The sequence below is a fragment of the Bison bison genome, unplaced genomic scaffold (assembly GCF_000754665.1).
Source record: "Bison bison bison isolate TAMUID 2011002044 unplaced genomic scaffold, Bison_UMD1.0 scf7180017861046, whole genome shotgun sequence".
Taxonomy (NCBI): Eukaryota; Metazoa; Chordata; class Mammalia; order Artiodactyla; family Bovidae; genus Bison; species Bison bison.
Window position 1 is genome coordinate 2,771,506 of NW_011491618.1, and position 16,611 is coordinate 2,788,116.

General features: G+C 49.1%; 1 protein-coding gene across 2 annotated transcripts in view; it reads left to right on the forward strand.

The window, feature by feature from the left end:
- Positions 1-643: 643 nt before the first annotated feature.
- The window catches only part of MEOX1 (mesenchyme homeobox 1), an 18,922-nt gene continuing 2,954 nt past the window's right edge, over positions 644-16,611 (forward strand). The window contains exons 1-2 of one of the 2 annotated variants that reach the window (XM_010832497.1): positions 644-1,547; positions 15,886-16,058. In XM_010832497.1, the coding sequence (XP_010830799.1) occupies positions 1,079-1,547; positions 15,886-16,058 (642 nt within the window). In that variant the 5' untranslated portion in view covers positions 644-1,078. The remainder of the gene's footprint in view (positions 1,548-15,885; positions 16,059-16,611) is intronic. The other variant, XM_010832498.1, reaches the window with a different exon arrangement.

Consider the following 16,611-nt stretch of genomic DNA (forward strand, 5'->3'; position numbering starts at 1 on the left):
CTTGAAACCCCACTAGACAAGAGTGTGGCTAATTGGCATGTAAGTTGGGGGTTAAAGAGCGGAAGGAAGAATCTGATTGTTTTTTTAAGTTACTGAGAAAGTGAGAATGTCACTGTGGGTCGAGAGAAATACTTTTTTTTCTGGAGCGTGTCTCTCTTTCTACTACAGACCGTAGTGGGCCACTGAGACTTGCAAAAAAAAATTGCTTTTAATCCACCTTCCTTTTTGCAAGCAGCAGTAGAAGGGCCTTTAAATCAAATGCAATCAGCAAACTTGTCTCTTGCACTTATTCCCCGCTTCACTCCCTGGAATTTGGCACTTGATGGTTTCTGGATCTGACTTAAGGCTTTTTTCAAATCCAAGACTTGGGGAATTTTGTTAACAGTGCAATAAAATAACTTCATAGTGTTATAGGAGGCACATTAAAGAAAGTGTGTGTGTGCTGCTCTCTTTCCTTAAAAAAAAAAAACAGACAATGTTTCTTTAAAAGACTCCATCTGCAAATCCCATTAGATGTGCATATAAGGTTTCTGATGATTAATAGTTGCCTGCTCGGGTTTTGGTTGGAGGGGATCGTGTGTGTGCTGGTTAACCCCTCCCTCTCCTCTCTCACATTTCACTTCAGAAATTTGTCACTCTCTCCCCACCGCAGGATTTAAAAGTGTGTCTCAGCAGCCCTGGACCAGCTCTTTGCAGGCATTTGCTGCGGGCTCCAGGACAAGCCCTCATCAGCCGGTGCGTCTGGGCTGGGACAGTGAAAATGTTTAGTGTCATCGGCGACAAATACACGTATAGGGGACCCCACTAGGCAGGCTGGTGGGTCAGGGGGAACAGGAAGCCAAGAGCCAAATCCAACATAGGTGTGGGCACACGCATGTGTGGCCACCCACACGTGTGCGTACTCTGAGGAGCAATTTTCATTTTGGTTTTTGTTTTGGTTCCTGGGGCAAATTTTCTATCGAACACTTTCGCCCTCCTGTTGAAAAAAAATCTTTTTTTGTTGCATTTTTAACAATTTGAATATAAAAAGGGTAAGAATCCAAACTTTGAAAGGATTGAGGCGGGCAGCAGACAGCAGATGGATCCAGCGGCCAGCAGCTGCATGAGGGGTCCCCACCCCCCAGCCCCCGTCTGGGGCTGCCTTCGAAACCCGCACTCGGAAGGCACTGGGGCCTCAGGGCTCCCCCACTACCCGCCAACCCCATTCTCCTTCCACCAGAAACCAGACTTCCCAGCGACAGCGACAGCTGCATACCCCGACTTCCCAGCCTCATGCCTGGCAGCCACCCCACACAGCCTGCCCCGGGAGGAGCGAGGCTTCACTGAGCAGCACCCTGCCTTCCCACAGCCCCCCGATTGGCACTTCCCTGTCTCGGAGGCCCGGCGTAGGCTCAACCCAGGCCCCGTGGGGGGCTCCAAGGAGATAGGGGCCAACAGCCCAGGCCTGGTGGACACCACGGGAGGCCCAGGCGAGGACTATGAGGTCCTTGGGAGCACTGCCAACGAGACGGAGAAGAAGTCAACCAGACGGAAAAAGGAGAATTCAGGTAGGTGGCTGAGGAACAGCTGACTGTTCCTTTACTGTGTGACCTTGAGGAAGTTGCTTGCCTTCTCTGAGCCTAGGTAGCCTGATGTGAATGGGGGATAATATGATCTAACCTCCCCAAAGGCAGGAGACTTAAACCAGTTACCTTTGGAGGTATTTCTGCTCAGAATTCTGGGATTCTCTGGTGATAGGGGCTGTGTCTGTGTCCTCACCTCTCCTGGGTTCCAGGAAGGATGTGCTGAAAAGAGAATGAAACAGGATCCACAAAGATTTGGAGGGCAGGTGGGATGGAGCTTCCGGGTACAGGTTGGCAAAGGCTGGAGGGGGCTTTTCTGAACTGGACTGCGTCTGGGTTACAGTTCTCCCCAGTATGCCCCAGCCGGTTCCAAATGGCCCCGAGAGCCCCCGGGCTTACTCCCCAGGAGAGTTAGCTTACTCCCCAAGGCTCAGAGGGCTAGGACCAAAGCTGGGACCCTGGGCAATCAAACAGAACCAGGACTCTGTCTCTGGAAGTCTAGAGGCAGCAAAGCAGACATAGGGCAGGGATGCGAGAGGCAAACGCTAAGGTATGGGGCAGACTGCCCGTGAGGAATGCGCTGCCCTGCTGGGCTGTGTGCACAGGCCGAGGGGCAGCACAACCTGCTAAGGTCTGGGTGATCTCCCAAAGGCCACTCCTCAGAGGAGCCCTCCTGAGGAGTCACCAATCTTGGGGAGAGTCAGAGAGGCAGGCAGCAGAGGGTAAGCACTGGTGGAGTATCAGAGGCCAGAGGATGGAGCTGACCTGCTTGTTCAGATCCCAGTTAATGTCCATCTCCTCCTGGTGGTGGGGACTGTTCTTTCCTCATCTCCCCATGGGACCTCCCAACTTCTCTCACCACCCATTCACCTTTTGTCTCCTTCGCCGTCTCTATTTCGACCAGAGCAAGACAGTGCCCTTGCCTCCTGCACCTACTGCCCGACTATGTCCTCCTAACGGCTGCCCTTAGGGTACATCTATCTGTCTGAACCTACAGAAAAGTTTTCATGGGGCTAATGAGGGGCAGGCAGCGAATGAGAAGACCAACCAAAGAGAACACTCTCTGCTTTAGTTTACAAAGTGCTTGAAAAGTAGCCCAGATTTCCCGAGCACCTTCTGTTTGCCGAGTTTTGGCAGAGGCCCTGGGGCTGCAGGGATGAATAAGGTGTTCTCGCCCCCAAACAGCTCAAACTGAGAGGAAGGGGAGGCCAGCAGATGCCACTGGCAGTCGCTGTGCTATGACTGAGGGGTTCAAGGTGCTGGAAGAAACATACAATAGTTCTGAGTCGCACAGGTTCGAGTTTGCTCCATCAGGTCTTATCAGTGCCTCGATTCTTTACTCATGGAAAAGAAGAGACTGAAAAGCTTGAGAGGAGTTCTGCTAACATGGAGTTAAAAGAGAGTGACCCACTCATCCCAATGTACCCAGCACTTTCCTGGTTTTAGCATTGAAAGTCCAGTGTCCCCAGGACAGTTGGTCACCCTAGAAGAAAGCTCAAACCTCAGACTTCAGACCCCAAATCCCACACCCTTCAGTAGATCTCAAACACAATCCTCATTTTGAAATATCTGGCCTCCATGCTTGAAGAAGTCCCTCAGTGTGCTCACAGTGGATGATAAAAACCACAGTCCCTGGTGGTCCAGTGATTAAGACCCCGTGCTTCCCCTGCAGGGGGCAAGGGTTTGATACCTGGTCAGGGAACTAAGATCCCAGGTGCCATGCTTCAAGACCAATAAATAAAACAATAATTTCTTTGATTTAAAAGCAAAGCAAAACAAAACATAGCCCTCTTGGATGCTATGAATAGGAGGGCTCTTTAAATTCTCAGCCAGTTAAACCCTGAACTGTTCCTAGGCCTGGCTGGAGATTTGCTGAGAATGGGACACTTTCTGCTTCTTCTCTCCAAGGAACGCTCAGCTCCTTGGCTGTGCCTAGTTGAAGAGCTCGCCCCTCTACAGCGCCTGCCACTGTAACTCTTCAATCTCTGCCCACACCCACCTCAGCTACATCCAGACACTTTCCAGGGAGCTGTGAGCCAAGGGTACTGGGAAGGCATGGACAAAGCCAAGGGCCAGGCTTAGACAAGGTCATTCCATGTTTCAGCTGGACCCAAATGCACCATCTTTCCTTTTGATGAGTGGCCCGTGGATGGTGCTTCTCACATGCCAAGCAGCTGGCCACCCCAGGGCACCCTTCTCACAGAGTCAACTTCTGGTCAGGAGAGGTTCCCACCCAGGAGGGGCTCTGAGCTCTCCCTCAAGGTCCTCTCAGAAGCAGCACTGGCAGCAGCAGTCACACAAGGCAGGGCACAGCTAGCTGACTCTCATTCATTCTCTGGGGTTCCAGACACTCTGTGGTCAACATGGAAATCTTTATCCCCCAGTGGCTTGCATCGTCCTTTGGGATTTAATTAAAGAGGCAGGAAAGATCAGCTTTGTAAGAACCTAAAGAAAAGGGAAAGCGATGGGCAGGGCTCACAACTAACTCCAGGAGTCTGGAATTCAGATCACAAGAGACAAATCCACAAAGAATCACCACCCTGGGACTTCCCTGGTGGTCCAGTGGCTAAGACTCCACACTCTCAATGCAAGGGACTGGGGTTCGATCTCTGGTCAGGGAACTGGATCCTGCATGTCCCAACTAAGACCTGGCACAGCCAAAATAAATATTGAAAAACAAAACAAAGAACCCCACCCACCCTATCAATCCTGATCCACTGGTTGGACTATTTTAAACTTTGATATCCTATTCATCATGGACTTTTTGTAAGAATTTTGATTTTTTTAAACATTGTGTTAAAATATTCTTTCTCTTCATTACTGTGGTTTTTGGCACCCCTTGCATGTTGTACTCAATGTGAGTGTCTCGCCCCGGCCCCTGCTAGGCCATCTCTGGAAGGTTAACCAGCACTGATCAGAAGTGTGTTTTCCATTATGCTTCACAATCAGGCAGACAGGTTGCGGGTTGGCACTGCCACTTCCCACTCCTTGACGTTGGGAAAGTCCTTAATTTCTCGGAGCCTCTGTCTCCCCAGCTGTAAAATGGGACTATAACAGTATCACCTTCCACATAGAGTCCCTGCAAAGGTTAAACACTGTGATCCGTGAGATGAACCCTGTGCCTTGCACATGAGTTCGATAATAGTGGTTGTTAATGGTATCAGGCCCGTCTTTACAGAACTAGTCTCCAGAACATAGAATCTGAAAAATAGCCCTTTGTTTGGGGGGACAGTGGAATTGAGCATTTCAAACATGCTGTCTCAGAAATTCCTGAGCCTGGGATATAAAATGTGGAAACTTCTTAAAATCATCGTTGGTCCTGAAATCCAGTTGCCATCAATTAGGAGCCTGAAGCTCAGAGATTCACCAGAGAAGCTGGGGGAGGGAGTGAGTCGTGTCTGGTAAACGTGTCCCAAGCTGGTTGGCCTGGCCAGGAAGGGTCCCGTAACAGAAAGTTACTGAAAGTTCGTTTCGAAAGGAACGTTCTCTGCTCACCGATCTCCTTCAAAGCTCTGCTAGTCCCAGCTGCTTTCCCATCACTTGCCATTACTGGAAGTGGAGCTGGTTGCTCAAGGAAATGGTCAGGAAAGAGGGGCTCCCTGGACCCCACTCTGAAACTTTCTGTTGGTTCACTGCACAAAGCTGATTTAGGAGTTGGTTGTGATGTTAACTTGCCCTAACCACTCCCGCTCCAGGGGGCCAGGGAGCGTTAAAGACCCCTGCTGGCAAGGACAGCTGCCACTCCTGTTTGCCCCCTAATCTGTCATGGCTACCATGGTCATCTTTAATTTATGGGAATGAAGGATTTCATGGTGATTTCCTGATGGGGTTCAAGGGAAGGTCGCGTGTGATCAGCCCGGCAGCAACAGGTGAATCTGATCGGCCGCCTGGGAGGGCCTCCGTGCCTGGGATCCCCGCTGCTGGCTGATGCTCTCACAGTCATTCTGTCTTCATCAGACTTGCTTTGTCCTCCACCCCATACTCCTGAAGCTCCAACATGTGTGCCTCCCAGGGCTCCTCCTTCCCTGTTTTCTCCCCTGTAAGATCTGATGTCCACCTGCCCTGCCCCTGCCCAGCTACGCACACTCTCAATTTCCCCTGAGGTTGAAAAACCCTCCACAAAGTGGCCTCTTTCCCACCTGGTTTCCCTCTACAGCCCACCCATTCCACTTCTATCTCCACTCAAGAAGCCACCAAGCCAATTTAGTTGCCTTGAAAAGGCACCCTGCTTTTTCTCCCCACCACCCCGATTTGTCCAGTGCTTCCCCTTGCTTCCCCTTGCCTCAAACACCCTTCTCTTCCCACAGCCTTCTGCCTTATTTTAACATCCAGCTTGAAAGACATCTACTCCAAGGATCCTTCACTCCTTCCATCCTTCCTTCATGATTCCACTTGTACATGGCATCATTTCAATGAAAGTAACAGTTTAGAAGTTTCAAATGACAGTATCGCTAGAAACTGTGGCTGATTTTATAAATACAGTTTGCACCTTCATAAAGGAGCTCTCCTGAGGTTTCTTACCATCAAACATCTAATATTTGAAATCTGTTTTTTCTTTATTATGATCAAAAACATATCATGTAAGCTTGACCATCATAACCACTTTTAAGTGTGCGGTTCAGTAGCATTAACTATATATATATATATATATATATACATAAAATTGTGCAACAGATCTCTAGAACTTTTTCATCTTATACAATGAAATTCTACATCCATTGAAAAACAGTTCCTTTTACCCTCTTCCCTGCACCACCCCTCCCCCCAGGCCCTGGCAACCAGCATTCTACTTTCTGTTTCTAAGAATTTGAACTTTCAGTTCAGTTCAGTTCAGTTGCTCAGTCGTGTCCGACTCTTTGCGACCCCATGAATTGCAGCACGCCAGGCCTCCCTGTCCACCAACTCCCGGAGTTCACTCAGACTCACGTCCATCGAGTCAGTGATGCCATCCAGCCATTTCATCCTCTGTCGTCCCCTTCTCCTCCTGCCCCCAATCCCTCCCAGCATCAGAGTCTTTTCCAATGAGTCAACTCTTGGCATGAGGTGGCCAAAGTACTGGAGTTTCAGCTTTTTACCTCATATATGTGGAATCAAGCAGTATCTGTCTTTTCATGATAGATTTAGTTTACTTAGCCCGGTGTCCTCAAGCCTTATCTGTGTTGTAGCATATGACAGAATTTCTTTATTTTTTTTAAGGCTGAATAATATTCTGCTGTGTGTATATGCACATTTTCTTTATTCATTCATCTGTAATGGCCACTTGGTTTGCTTCCACCTCTTGATTATTATCAATGATTCTGCAATGGACGTGGATGTGCAAATCTCTTTAAGATCCTGCTGTGAATTCTTTTGTATATATACTCAGAAGTAGAACTGTTGGATCATATGGTAACTATTTTAATCTTTTGAGGAACCACTATACTGTTTTCCCTATAGAATGCTTTTGTTGACCATACTTTTGGTGTCATATCCAAGAAATCATTGCCAAATCCATTCTCTCCATGTTTTCTTCTAGGAGTTTTCTAGTTTTTAGGTCTTGCATTTTTAGGCCTTTAATGTATTTTTAAGTTAATTTTTATGTGTGGTGTACAGAAAAGATCCAACTTTATCCTTTTGCTTGTGGAGATCCTGTTTTCCCAGCACCGTTTGTTTAAGATTGTTCCTTCCCCATTGTGTAGCCTTGGCACCTTTGTTGAAGATCATTTGATCATTTATGTGAAGGCTTACTTCTGGGCTCTCTATTCTGTTCCATTGATGTATGTGTCTCCTCTTATGCTGGTATCACAGTGTTTTGATTACTGTCGCTTTGTAATGTGTTTGAAAATCAGGAAGCAGGAAGCCTCCAGCTTTGTTTTTCTTTCTCAAAATTGTTTTGGCTATTCAGGGTTCTTTGAGATTTCCTAGGAATTTCAGGATGATTTTTTCTAGTTTTGCCAAAAAATGCCATTGGGATTTTTGTAGGGATTGCACTGAGTTTGTAGATCACTTTGTGTAGTATGGACATTTTAACAATATTGCCTTTCAAAATCCATGAACACAGGATGTCTTTCTTTTCATTTGTGTCTTTAATTTCTTTTAGCAATGTTTTGTAATTTTCATTGTACAAGTCTTTTGCCTTCTTAGTTAAATTTATTCCTAAGTATTTTATTCTTTTTGATGGTATTGTGAATGGGATTATTTTCTTAATTTCCCTTTTGAATTGTTTATTGTTCGTGTATAGAAACACAACTGAGTTGTGCATGTTGATTCTGTATCCTGCAACCTTGATGAATGTATTACTTCTAAAAGGCTTTTGTGGAATCTTTGGGGTTTTCCACATACAAGAGTGTACTATCTACAAAGAGAGATCATTTTACTTCTTTCTTTCTGACTTAGATATCTCTTAACTTCTTTTTCTTGTCTGATTGCTCTGGCTAGGACTTCCAGCACTATATCAAATGGAAATAGTAAGAATGGGCATCCTTGCCTACTTCCTAACGTTAGAGAAAACTATTTTAGTTTTTCACCACTGAGTATGATATTAGCTACAGGCTTTTCATATATGGCCTTTATTATGTTGAGGTAATTTCCTTCTCTTCCTGGTTTGTTGAGTGTCCAAGAATCCTTTGGTGACCTCTCTCTCCACACACGTGGAGCATGCCCTGTTGACAACTCTATTTTAGCATCAAACCACAGTTGGCTTATATCGAGTTATAGATGCACACAATGGCCTTTTTCCTTAAAACAGAAGTGTCTAGATAGCTGGAATGCTATCTGATTCACCTGTGCAGTATCACTAGCACCTACTGTAACATTTGTACACAGAAGCTGTGTGTCTGGCCAATAGCCTCTACTGTAATCTGGCATTCACTCATTCATTTTCTCACTTTCTGAGAGTGGCTCCACCGCCTGGCATGGGGTTTTCACCATGTGTGCTGTGCTTCTGTAAAATGCATCAGGACTTTTATAGTCTCACTCATGAAAAAGTGTGCAGAGAGCCAGACTTCAATCATAAAACCAGCACAGGGTCAGGGTGAGTGCTGGGGTCAGAAAGATGTGTAAACATCCACATGCAGGCTGGGCTGACTCACAGGAATCCCCTACAGGGCACTGGGGTTGGGTCCAGCAAGGGGAGCTGCTATGGCTGAGCAGCAAAGGGGACCCACCATGGTCAGGCACTTAGGGGGGCTCTGGGCTGGGCAGTTAAAGGGCCCAACTGCCACGTGAACAAGTGGCTGTGCTCACCAGTCTAGAGGAAAGCACACCTTTTTCTAATTTGCAGAGAGGTCCCTATGGTCTTGCATCAGCTTTGTACCCATCATAGCCTTGTTCCCTCTCTCTCCTTAGTGGTAAGCACAGCTGTAGGGAGTTAGGTGGGGGGCATCTTGGCCCGCTTGGGTATAACAAATACCACAGACTGGGTAGCTTAAACAATAGACATTTATTTTCCCACAGTTCTGGAAACTGGAAGTCAAAGATCAAGATGTTGGCAGGTTCAGTTTCTCCTGAGGCTTCTCTCTTTGGCTGGCAAATGGCCACCTTCTTGTCATGTCCTCACTTGGTCATTCTTCTGTGCGTGGTCATTCTCTGTGTCCTCATTTCTTCTTATGAAGACACAAGTCAGATTGGATTAAGGCTCACGCTAACAGCCTTCCTGGAGAAGGGAAGAGCCACCCACTCCAGTATTCTGGCCTGGAGAACCCCATGGACTGTATAGAACACGGGGTCGCAAAGAGTCGGACACGACTGAGCAAAAGTATTTAAACTACTTTCGTACTCTGTACTTAAAGTACAGAAAGTACTTCTGTGAAAGTACTTAACAGCCTCATTTTAACTTCATCACCTCTTGAAAGACCCTATCTCAAAACAGTCGCATTCGGAGGTACTGAGGGTTAGAATGTCAAAATATTAATTGATAGAGGGGACACGATTCGGCCCATAAACAGAGGAAATGGGGACAAGATTCTAGCAGTGGCACAAATGCTCCAGTTATAAATCCCTTTGGCAGGACCTCAGAGCTTCCCTAGCCCAGGGTCCAGGGTCTGTTGGCCACTAGAGCTTTTCCATTCCTATAGGGTGTTGCTTCTGGCCACAAGGAGATTCTGCATTCTTTTTCGAGTTTGTTTGTTTGTTTGTTTGTTTTTCATGTGGACCGTTATTTAAAGTCTTTATTGTATTTGTTACGATATTGCTTCTATTTTATGTTTTGGTCTTTTGGTCACAAGGCATATGGGACCCTAGTGCCCCGACCAGGGATCAAACCTCCATCTCTTGCATTGGGAGGTGAAGTGTTAACTACTTGACCACCAGGGAAGTCCCAATCCTGGCATTCTTATTTTTTTCGCACAGAGAAGAAAAAATGGAGACTGTTTTAGGAATGAATCCCTAGAGAAGCAGGGTGTTTGACAGACAAAGGAAAGGACGTGATAACAAAATAAATGGACAACCTCAGTAAGTGTCACCTGGGTCATGAGCATGACTCTTGAGCATCACGCTGATTGCAAATCCATACCCACCTCTGAGGGGCAAGACTTGAGGCCCCTGGAGACCCCTAGAGCCAGCGTCCTCAGTGCCCACTCTGCCCACTGAATCAGGCTGCCCTGGCACCTCTCAGCTCCCACCCCCACTCTAGCCTTTTCTATTTCATGTTTTCCCATCTTCCTTGAATTCAATGATGAAGGAACCGTGTGAGCAGCGGGGCCTGGGTCCTAAAGCCTACACTTCCTTTGGTGACAGCTGAGGGCGACATCTGGAACTTATAAACACAAAGCCCAGCGCTGCCTGTGTCTTCCCCAACCATCTCAGAAGCTCACTGCAGCTCCTACCTCTCATTTCCACTGCCCCTCCCCCCTCCAATTCTCTGCTGCAAACCTCCATGGTCCCCACACCCCAACTCCTCACTCAGTCCATTCCACTTTCCCTCATCAAAGCCCACCGTCACTGCCTGCCCCACCACCACCACCTGGGACTCTCAGCAAACATGACTCTACCCCTAGGCATTCCCATCCCAGAGAACATAATCTAAATTCCCCAGGCCCACTGCTGGGCTCCTCAAAGAAGCTGGGAGCCCTACCATGTCTCCTCAGGCCCCCATGGAAGAGGAAAAGGGTCTAGACATTGAGGTGGGGCGGGGCCCAGAGAGAGAGGCGGGCCAGTCCTAGGAAGCCAGACAGGTCTGGATGCAAACGCATCTGGGGAATGGTTCCATCCAGGTCTTGTCTATTTTGAGGGCTTTAACTCCTCCCTCTGAAGCTGAAAGTGTCAAAACTAATGAGCAGGGGATTTCCCCAGTGGTCCAGTGGTTAAGACTCCATGCTTCCAATGCAGGGGGCGTGGGTTCAATCCCTGGTCAGGGAACTAAGATCCCACATGCTTCACAGTGTGGTCAAATTTAAAAAAAAACAAAACCACAGCTAATGAGCACATTAAAGGTCTGGTGTGTAGCCCAGGAAACTATAGGCACCATTTTCAGAGGATTTGCCAAGGTCTCACCTAGGGAAGTCCCTGGGAGGCCGACCTGGACACAGATTCAGATTGCCATCCTTGGAGTAACCACATCTCCATACTCATTGTCCCCGCAGCCCAGGGTGACCTAACCTGGACGGGTCCCAGGGGACTTTGGGCAAGCCATTTAATCTCTGGGTCTCAATTTCCTCATTTGTTCTATGGTCTAATGTATATCTTACCGGAGAAGGCAATGGCACCCCACTCCAGTACTCTTGCCTGGAAAATCCCATGGATGGAGGAGCCTGGAAGGCTGCAGTCCATGGGGTTGCTAAGGGTCGGACACGACTGAGCGACTTCACTTTCACTTTTCACTTTCATGCATTAGAGAAGGAAATGGCAAACCACTCCAGTGTTCTTGCCTGGAGAATCCCAGGGACGGGGAAGCCTGGTGGGCTGCCGTCTATGGGGTCGCACAGAGTCGGACACGACTGAAGCGACTTAGCAGCGGCAGCAGCAGCATACCTTACCTACTTCACAGAATAATTAAGAGGATCTAATAGGAAGCAGTCTAATGGCAAGGAAATAGCTTCCTCTCAAGGAAATCTGGGTTCCAAGCCCACTTCTGCCACTAACTTGCTGTATGTCTTTAGGCAAGTTTCTTACCTTAACCTGTAACATAAAAAGGCCACATCAGATCATCTCTAAGTCCCCTTCTAGGTCTGCTATTCTATGATTCTATAGTACAGAGGAAAGCCCAACAGAAGTTTATCTCTGGGGAAGAGAAACCCATTGTCAATTGTCAACTGCAATGTGCTATTTGAACGTGGGGCATGTGACCATCTATCTGGTCTTGGATAGAAATTTATGTTAAATGGCTGTGAGAGTTGGGGAGTAGGAATACAGGACTCCAAAAAAGGCACATTCCCCAACGTCTGTCTGAGCCTCCCTCTAGTCCCGATAAAGCTGTCTGCTGACTTTAAGAAGGCCTGCCAAACGTGACAGCTATTTATGAAATAATTTACCTTGGATGGTGTAAAACCTCATGGTGGAAACCACAATATCACACAGACACATCCTGTTTGCATTTCTCTGGGCACTCTGGACCATTCCATCATGGCCCTGCTCCCTCTGAGGGTGTGCAGAGGATGGGGTGGGGTCACGTGGCTCCTCCATAGACACAGAGGCAGCCTGCTGAACGCCAGCCTCCTCCCTCTGCTGTCATGGAAGAAGCGCCCTTTGGCCCTGGGGAAGAATCAGGACCAGGAGGACTGATGTGGATCCTCACGCAGATCAATTCTAGTTACTGTGCCTGGAAGCAATAGTGACACAGATTCGAGCACAGATATGCAAAAGTACTGGGAGAAGGGAAAACGGTTACAAGGCCAGAGATTGAAAAGGCGTCCTTTTCGCACGATTCTTGAGACGTGGTGTCCCGAGAAGCACCATGTTTTACTTCTGCCTGTGCTACCTCTCCAGCATCATCCCAGTAGAACCTCTTCTGGTGGTTCTTTGAAAGGGGTCTCAGCTGAATGCCATGCACTGTGCTGTGTTAACACACGTCTCCCATCTCATTTTACCTTCGAAGCAGCCTTTTGATCACAGTGGTCGCGATAGCTAACTTGATATACTTCTGGCCCTTTTGTCATTTCTAACATTTCTAAAGGGTTCTTAGCGCCTGTGGGAAGCTGATGAGGGACAAAGGTCCTCCCGGTGCCACCCTGTTTAGCCGAATGTTGCCTTGAGGTTCACATACGGGTTCAGACACTGGGTTCCCAGCTTATCCTGAGGCCCCAGTGCCCAAATCAGGATAATAAGAGATGAGAGAGGAGAATAGATAGGGAGGGTTTGCCCTGGTTGTTGCCACCTCCACACCCCAACCAGTCCAAGACCAGCTACAAAGGGCTCGGCTCCTGATCTCCCCTCTTCTCTCTAGGAAGGATTATGTGCAGGACTCTGTATGTGTGTATAGGATGGGTATAACTGGGGAAGAGGTGTCCATAGGGCACCTATGCACACCTAAGCAGGCCTGGGAGAAGGGGAGGGTGGAGTGTGAGCATCAACCCAGGACAAGGCTTCTGAGAGCGCTGGAGGTGGAGATGTACAGAGCTGCCCCCAGACAGCCAGCCAGCCACCAGAACCTGACACTCGTCAGGCTCTCGTCAGCTGGATCTGGATTCAAATCTCAGTTCCGCTGCCCCAAAGCTACCCAGCCAAGTTCCCGGGCCTCTCTGAGGTTGCTTCTGCCTCTGTATACTGAGAAGGACTTAGCAAACATTTAGCAAGTACCTCCTATGTGCCGGGTTCAGTAGCAAGTGAGAAAAGCAGTTACATCCCTGGGGAGAGAGAGCTATGAATCAAATTATCCCACAAATCCACATGACAAAGATAAAGGGATAATAATACTGCCTACTCCTTCCAGTGTTATGTGGGGACGATTAAAGCCGTGACTGCATCTTAGCACAGGTAAGACTTTAAGAAGTGACAGCTGCTATTACCCCAGGCCCTCAAATGGCATCTCAAGGAACCGAAGAATCAGAAGAATACTATATATTCGTTTCAGCGCTTTGAAGTTTTAAAAGCATTTTCCACCTACAGCAGCTTGTCCAGGCTTCCCAATAACGCTGGGAGGTAGATTTCTGGATAAAGAGGCTGAAGCCCAGGGAGGTTAAGCGACTTCCTGAGAGGCTCCAGCAAGAAGATCCAGGATGCAAACCTCGGCGCAAGTCCTCTGGGTTTGACACACCCGCTGATGTGAAAGAAAAGTACTGGGAAACACTAAGTCCCCCGGGCAGGAGCGGATGGGAACCGCGCCAGGCTTCGCGGCCTCGCTCCCCCTCCGCGGCGTGACCATGACCGCCCCTCCCTCCCTGGGCCGCGACGGCCAAGGCTAAGGACTCCTGGGGGACCCCGGCCGGGCGGCGCGTCCTTCCCCTCCAACCCCCGCTCCGCTTCCGGAGAGGTCCGGGCAGGCAGCCCGGCGGGAGAGGTCGCCCCCTTCCTTCCCGGCCCCCGGGCGCGGGTGGGCAGCCCACCCGGACCCGGCGCGGACAGCCGGGCATCGGGGCTGCAGGGAGCCCAGGAATCGGGGCTGCGGGGACCCCGAGAGGCGGCCCTCCTCCGCCTTCTCCGCTTCGCTTCCATACGCCGGTCCGGGGCGGGAGGCGCCCCCATCTCTGTCCCGCTCGCCTCCCCGTTCCTGAGCCGCATGTCCCCGCCCTTCTCCCGGGCTCCTGGCGGGGACTCGCCGACTGAAATACAAGGGACTGCGTGGAAAGCGCTAGAAAGAACCGGCAGGTTGAAGTTCTCAACGCAACGCGGAGTGGACGAGGGGGCTCTGTATCCCGACCCGGTTTGGCAGTCTGGCAGTTTGGCCAGCTTCCCAGTCTGTAAAACAAGGACAGTGAGTTGAAAGACTTCTAATTTTTAGAGCCCTGCGTAAAACGTGCTTCCTGGAGCCCTTTCCTGGAGCCCTTTCCCGGCCACGTGGCACGCGTTGGTCGTTCATTGTGTGGGTGTGTCAGTCTCCTTCCTTTACGCCTCTCCACCCACCACTGTCTCTTACCCTGCTCTGGGAGGTCACGATACAGTCCCTTCTATGTATACAGCACTTAACAGTTTGTAAAGCCCTCCTACATGTATTTCATTACAACAGTGTGTGAGTCAAACTGCCTGAGTGGATTCCAGCCCCTCCACTCACTGGCCAAACGAACAATTTACTTCACTTCTCTGTGCTTAGTTTTCTGGTCTGTAAAATGGGTTTCGTCCTAGAACTCACCTGGCTGAATTCCTGTGCGGATTAAGTGGCTGATATCCCTAAAGTGCTTGGTCCCTGCACCCCTGTTAGCAGCTGCGACTGAGCCCCTGCTATGTCTAACCCAGAGCCTCCTTCATAAATGAACTTCCCAGACTGGGCCCCTCCTGGTGTCAAAGGTAGGGGCTAGGGTAGGTCTTGGAAGCCAGGAAGAAACTTAAAGTAGCGCTTCTCAATTTACATGTGCACACAACTCCTAAGGTTAGTAATAGTGTTAGTCGCTCAGTCTTGTCCCTGACTCTTTGCAACCTCATGAACTGTAGCCTGTCAGGCTCTTCTGTCTATGGCATTCTCCAGGCAAGAATACAGGAGTGGGTTGCCATGACCTTCTCCAGGGGATCTTTCCCATCCAGGGATCGAACCCGGGTCTCCCGCATTGCAGGCAGTCTTTACCATCTGAGCCACAAGGGAAGCCCTGACTCCTAAGGGGATCGTGCTAAAATCCAGATTCTGATTCAGTAGATCTGAGGATGGGAGGTGGGCAGCAGGAGATCTTGCAAGTCTGGTCAGTGCCCAGGCTCTGCTGCTACTGCCACCAGACCATCCTTTGAGAAGCCAGGTCTTAGAGCAGTGGTTTGTAACCCTGACTGCGTGTCTGAATCATCAGAAGCCTTGTTAAAACAGATCACTGGGTCCCACTCCCAGAGTTTTTCATTCAGCAGGTGTGTGTGTGGTGATGCCCAAGGATTTGTATTCAAAATGAGTTCCTAGATGGGGCTGATCTCCCCGAGGACAGAGAACCTCAGTTTTAAAGCATCTTGCCCCACAAGCTCACAGCCACTACCAGTGTCAAGTTGAGGGTGGCTCAGGTGGTAGAGGTCATTCAGCAGCCAAAGGCAGCTTCCTGTACTCTGGAAATTAAAAATAGTTGTTTGAGGGGCAGGGCACTTGAGGTTGGGATCCTAAATTCTTTCCATTTCTCTTAGGGTTAAGACATTAGAAGGGATGATAAAGCGACACGGTGGGATCTTTCTCAGCATCCTTTAAAAATAAGAGCGACAGGCTGTGCCTCTGCTTGAAGACAAAAGAAAGGGAATCAAGGTCCCTGCGGTTCATGTCTTCCTGTTTGGGGTCCTTTCTCCCCAGACAACCAGGAGAATCGAGCGAAGCCAGAGGGCGCCAGCAAGGCCCGCAAGGAGCGGACAGCCTTCACCAAGGAGCAGCTGCGGGAGCTCGAAGCTGAGTTTGCTCATCACAACTACCTGACCCGACTCCGAAGATATGAGATCGCAGTAAACCTGGACCTCTCCGAGCGGCAGGTGCAACATGGAGGAGCCCCTCCTCTTGTGGCCATCCCTCATTTCCTGTGCTCTCTCATCCCCCCCTTCCCTCCCCCCTTCTCCTGGAACCTTCTCCTTCCTCCTCTCCCTCCACCCAATCCAGACATTCTGGTTGTACCTGACAATCACCTGTGGAGATTCTAACAAGGCCAATGTATGGAGCTCATCCCTAAAGATTGTTTTCACTGGTCTGGGGAGGAGTCCAGGCATCAGAATTCTTCAAAGGTCCCCCAGGTTGGGACTTCCCTTGTGGTCCAGTGGTTAAGACTTCTGCTCCCAATGCAGGTGACCGGGTTCAATTTCTGGTCAGGGAACTAGAGCTCATATGAGGCAATTAAGACTGGTGCAGCCAAATAAATAAATACTAAAAAAAAAAATAAAAAGTCCCCCAGGTGATTCTCGCATGCAGCCAGGGTTGAAACCTCTGCTCTGCTTATCCCCAAATGTGAGTGTGCAGTAGAATCACCCAGGCCCTTGTTTAAAATGCAGATTTCAGGGTTCCACAGTGTGATAGTGCAGTAATAGAGTAATA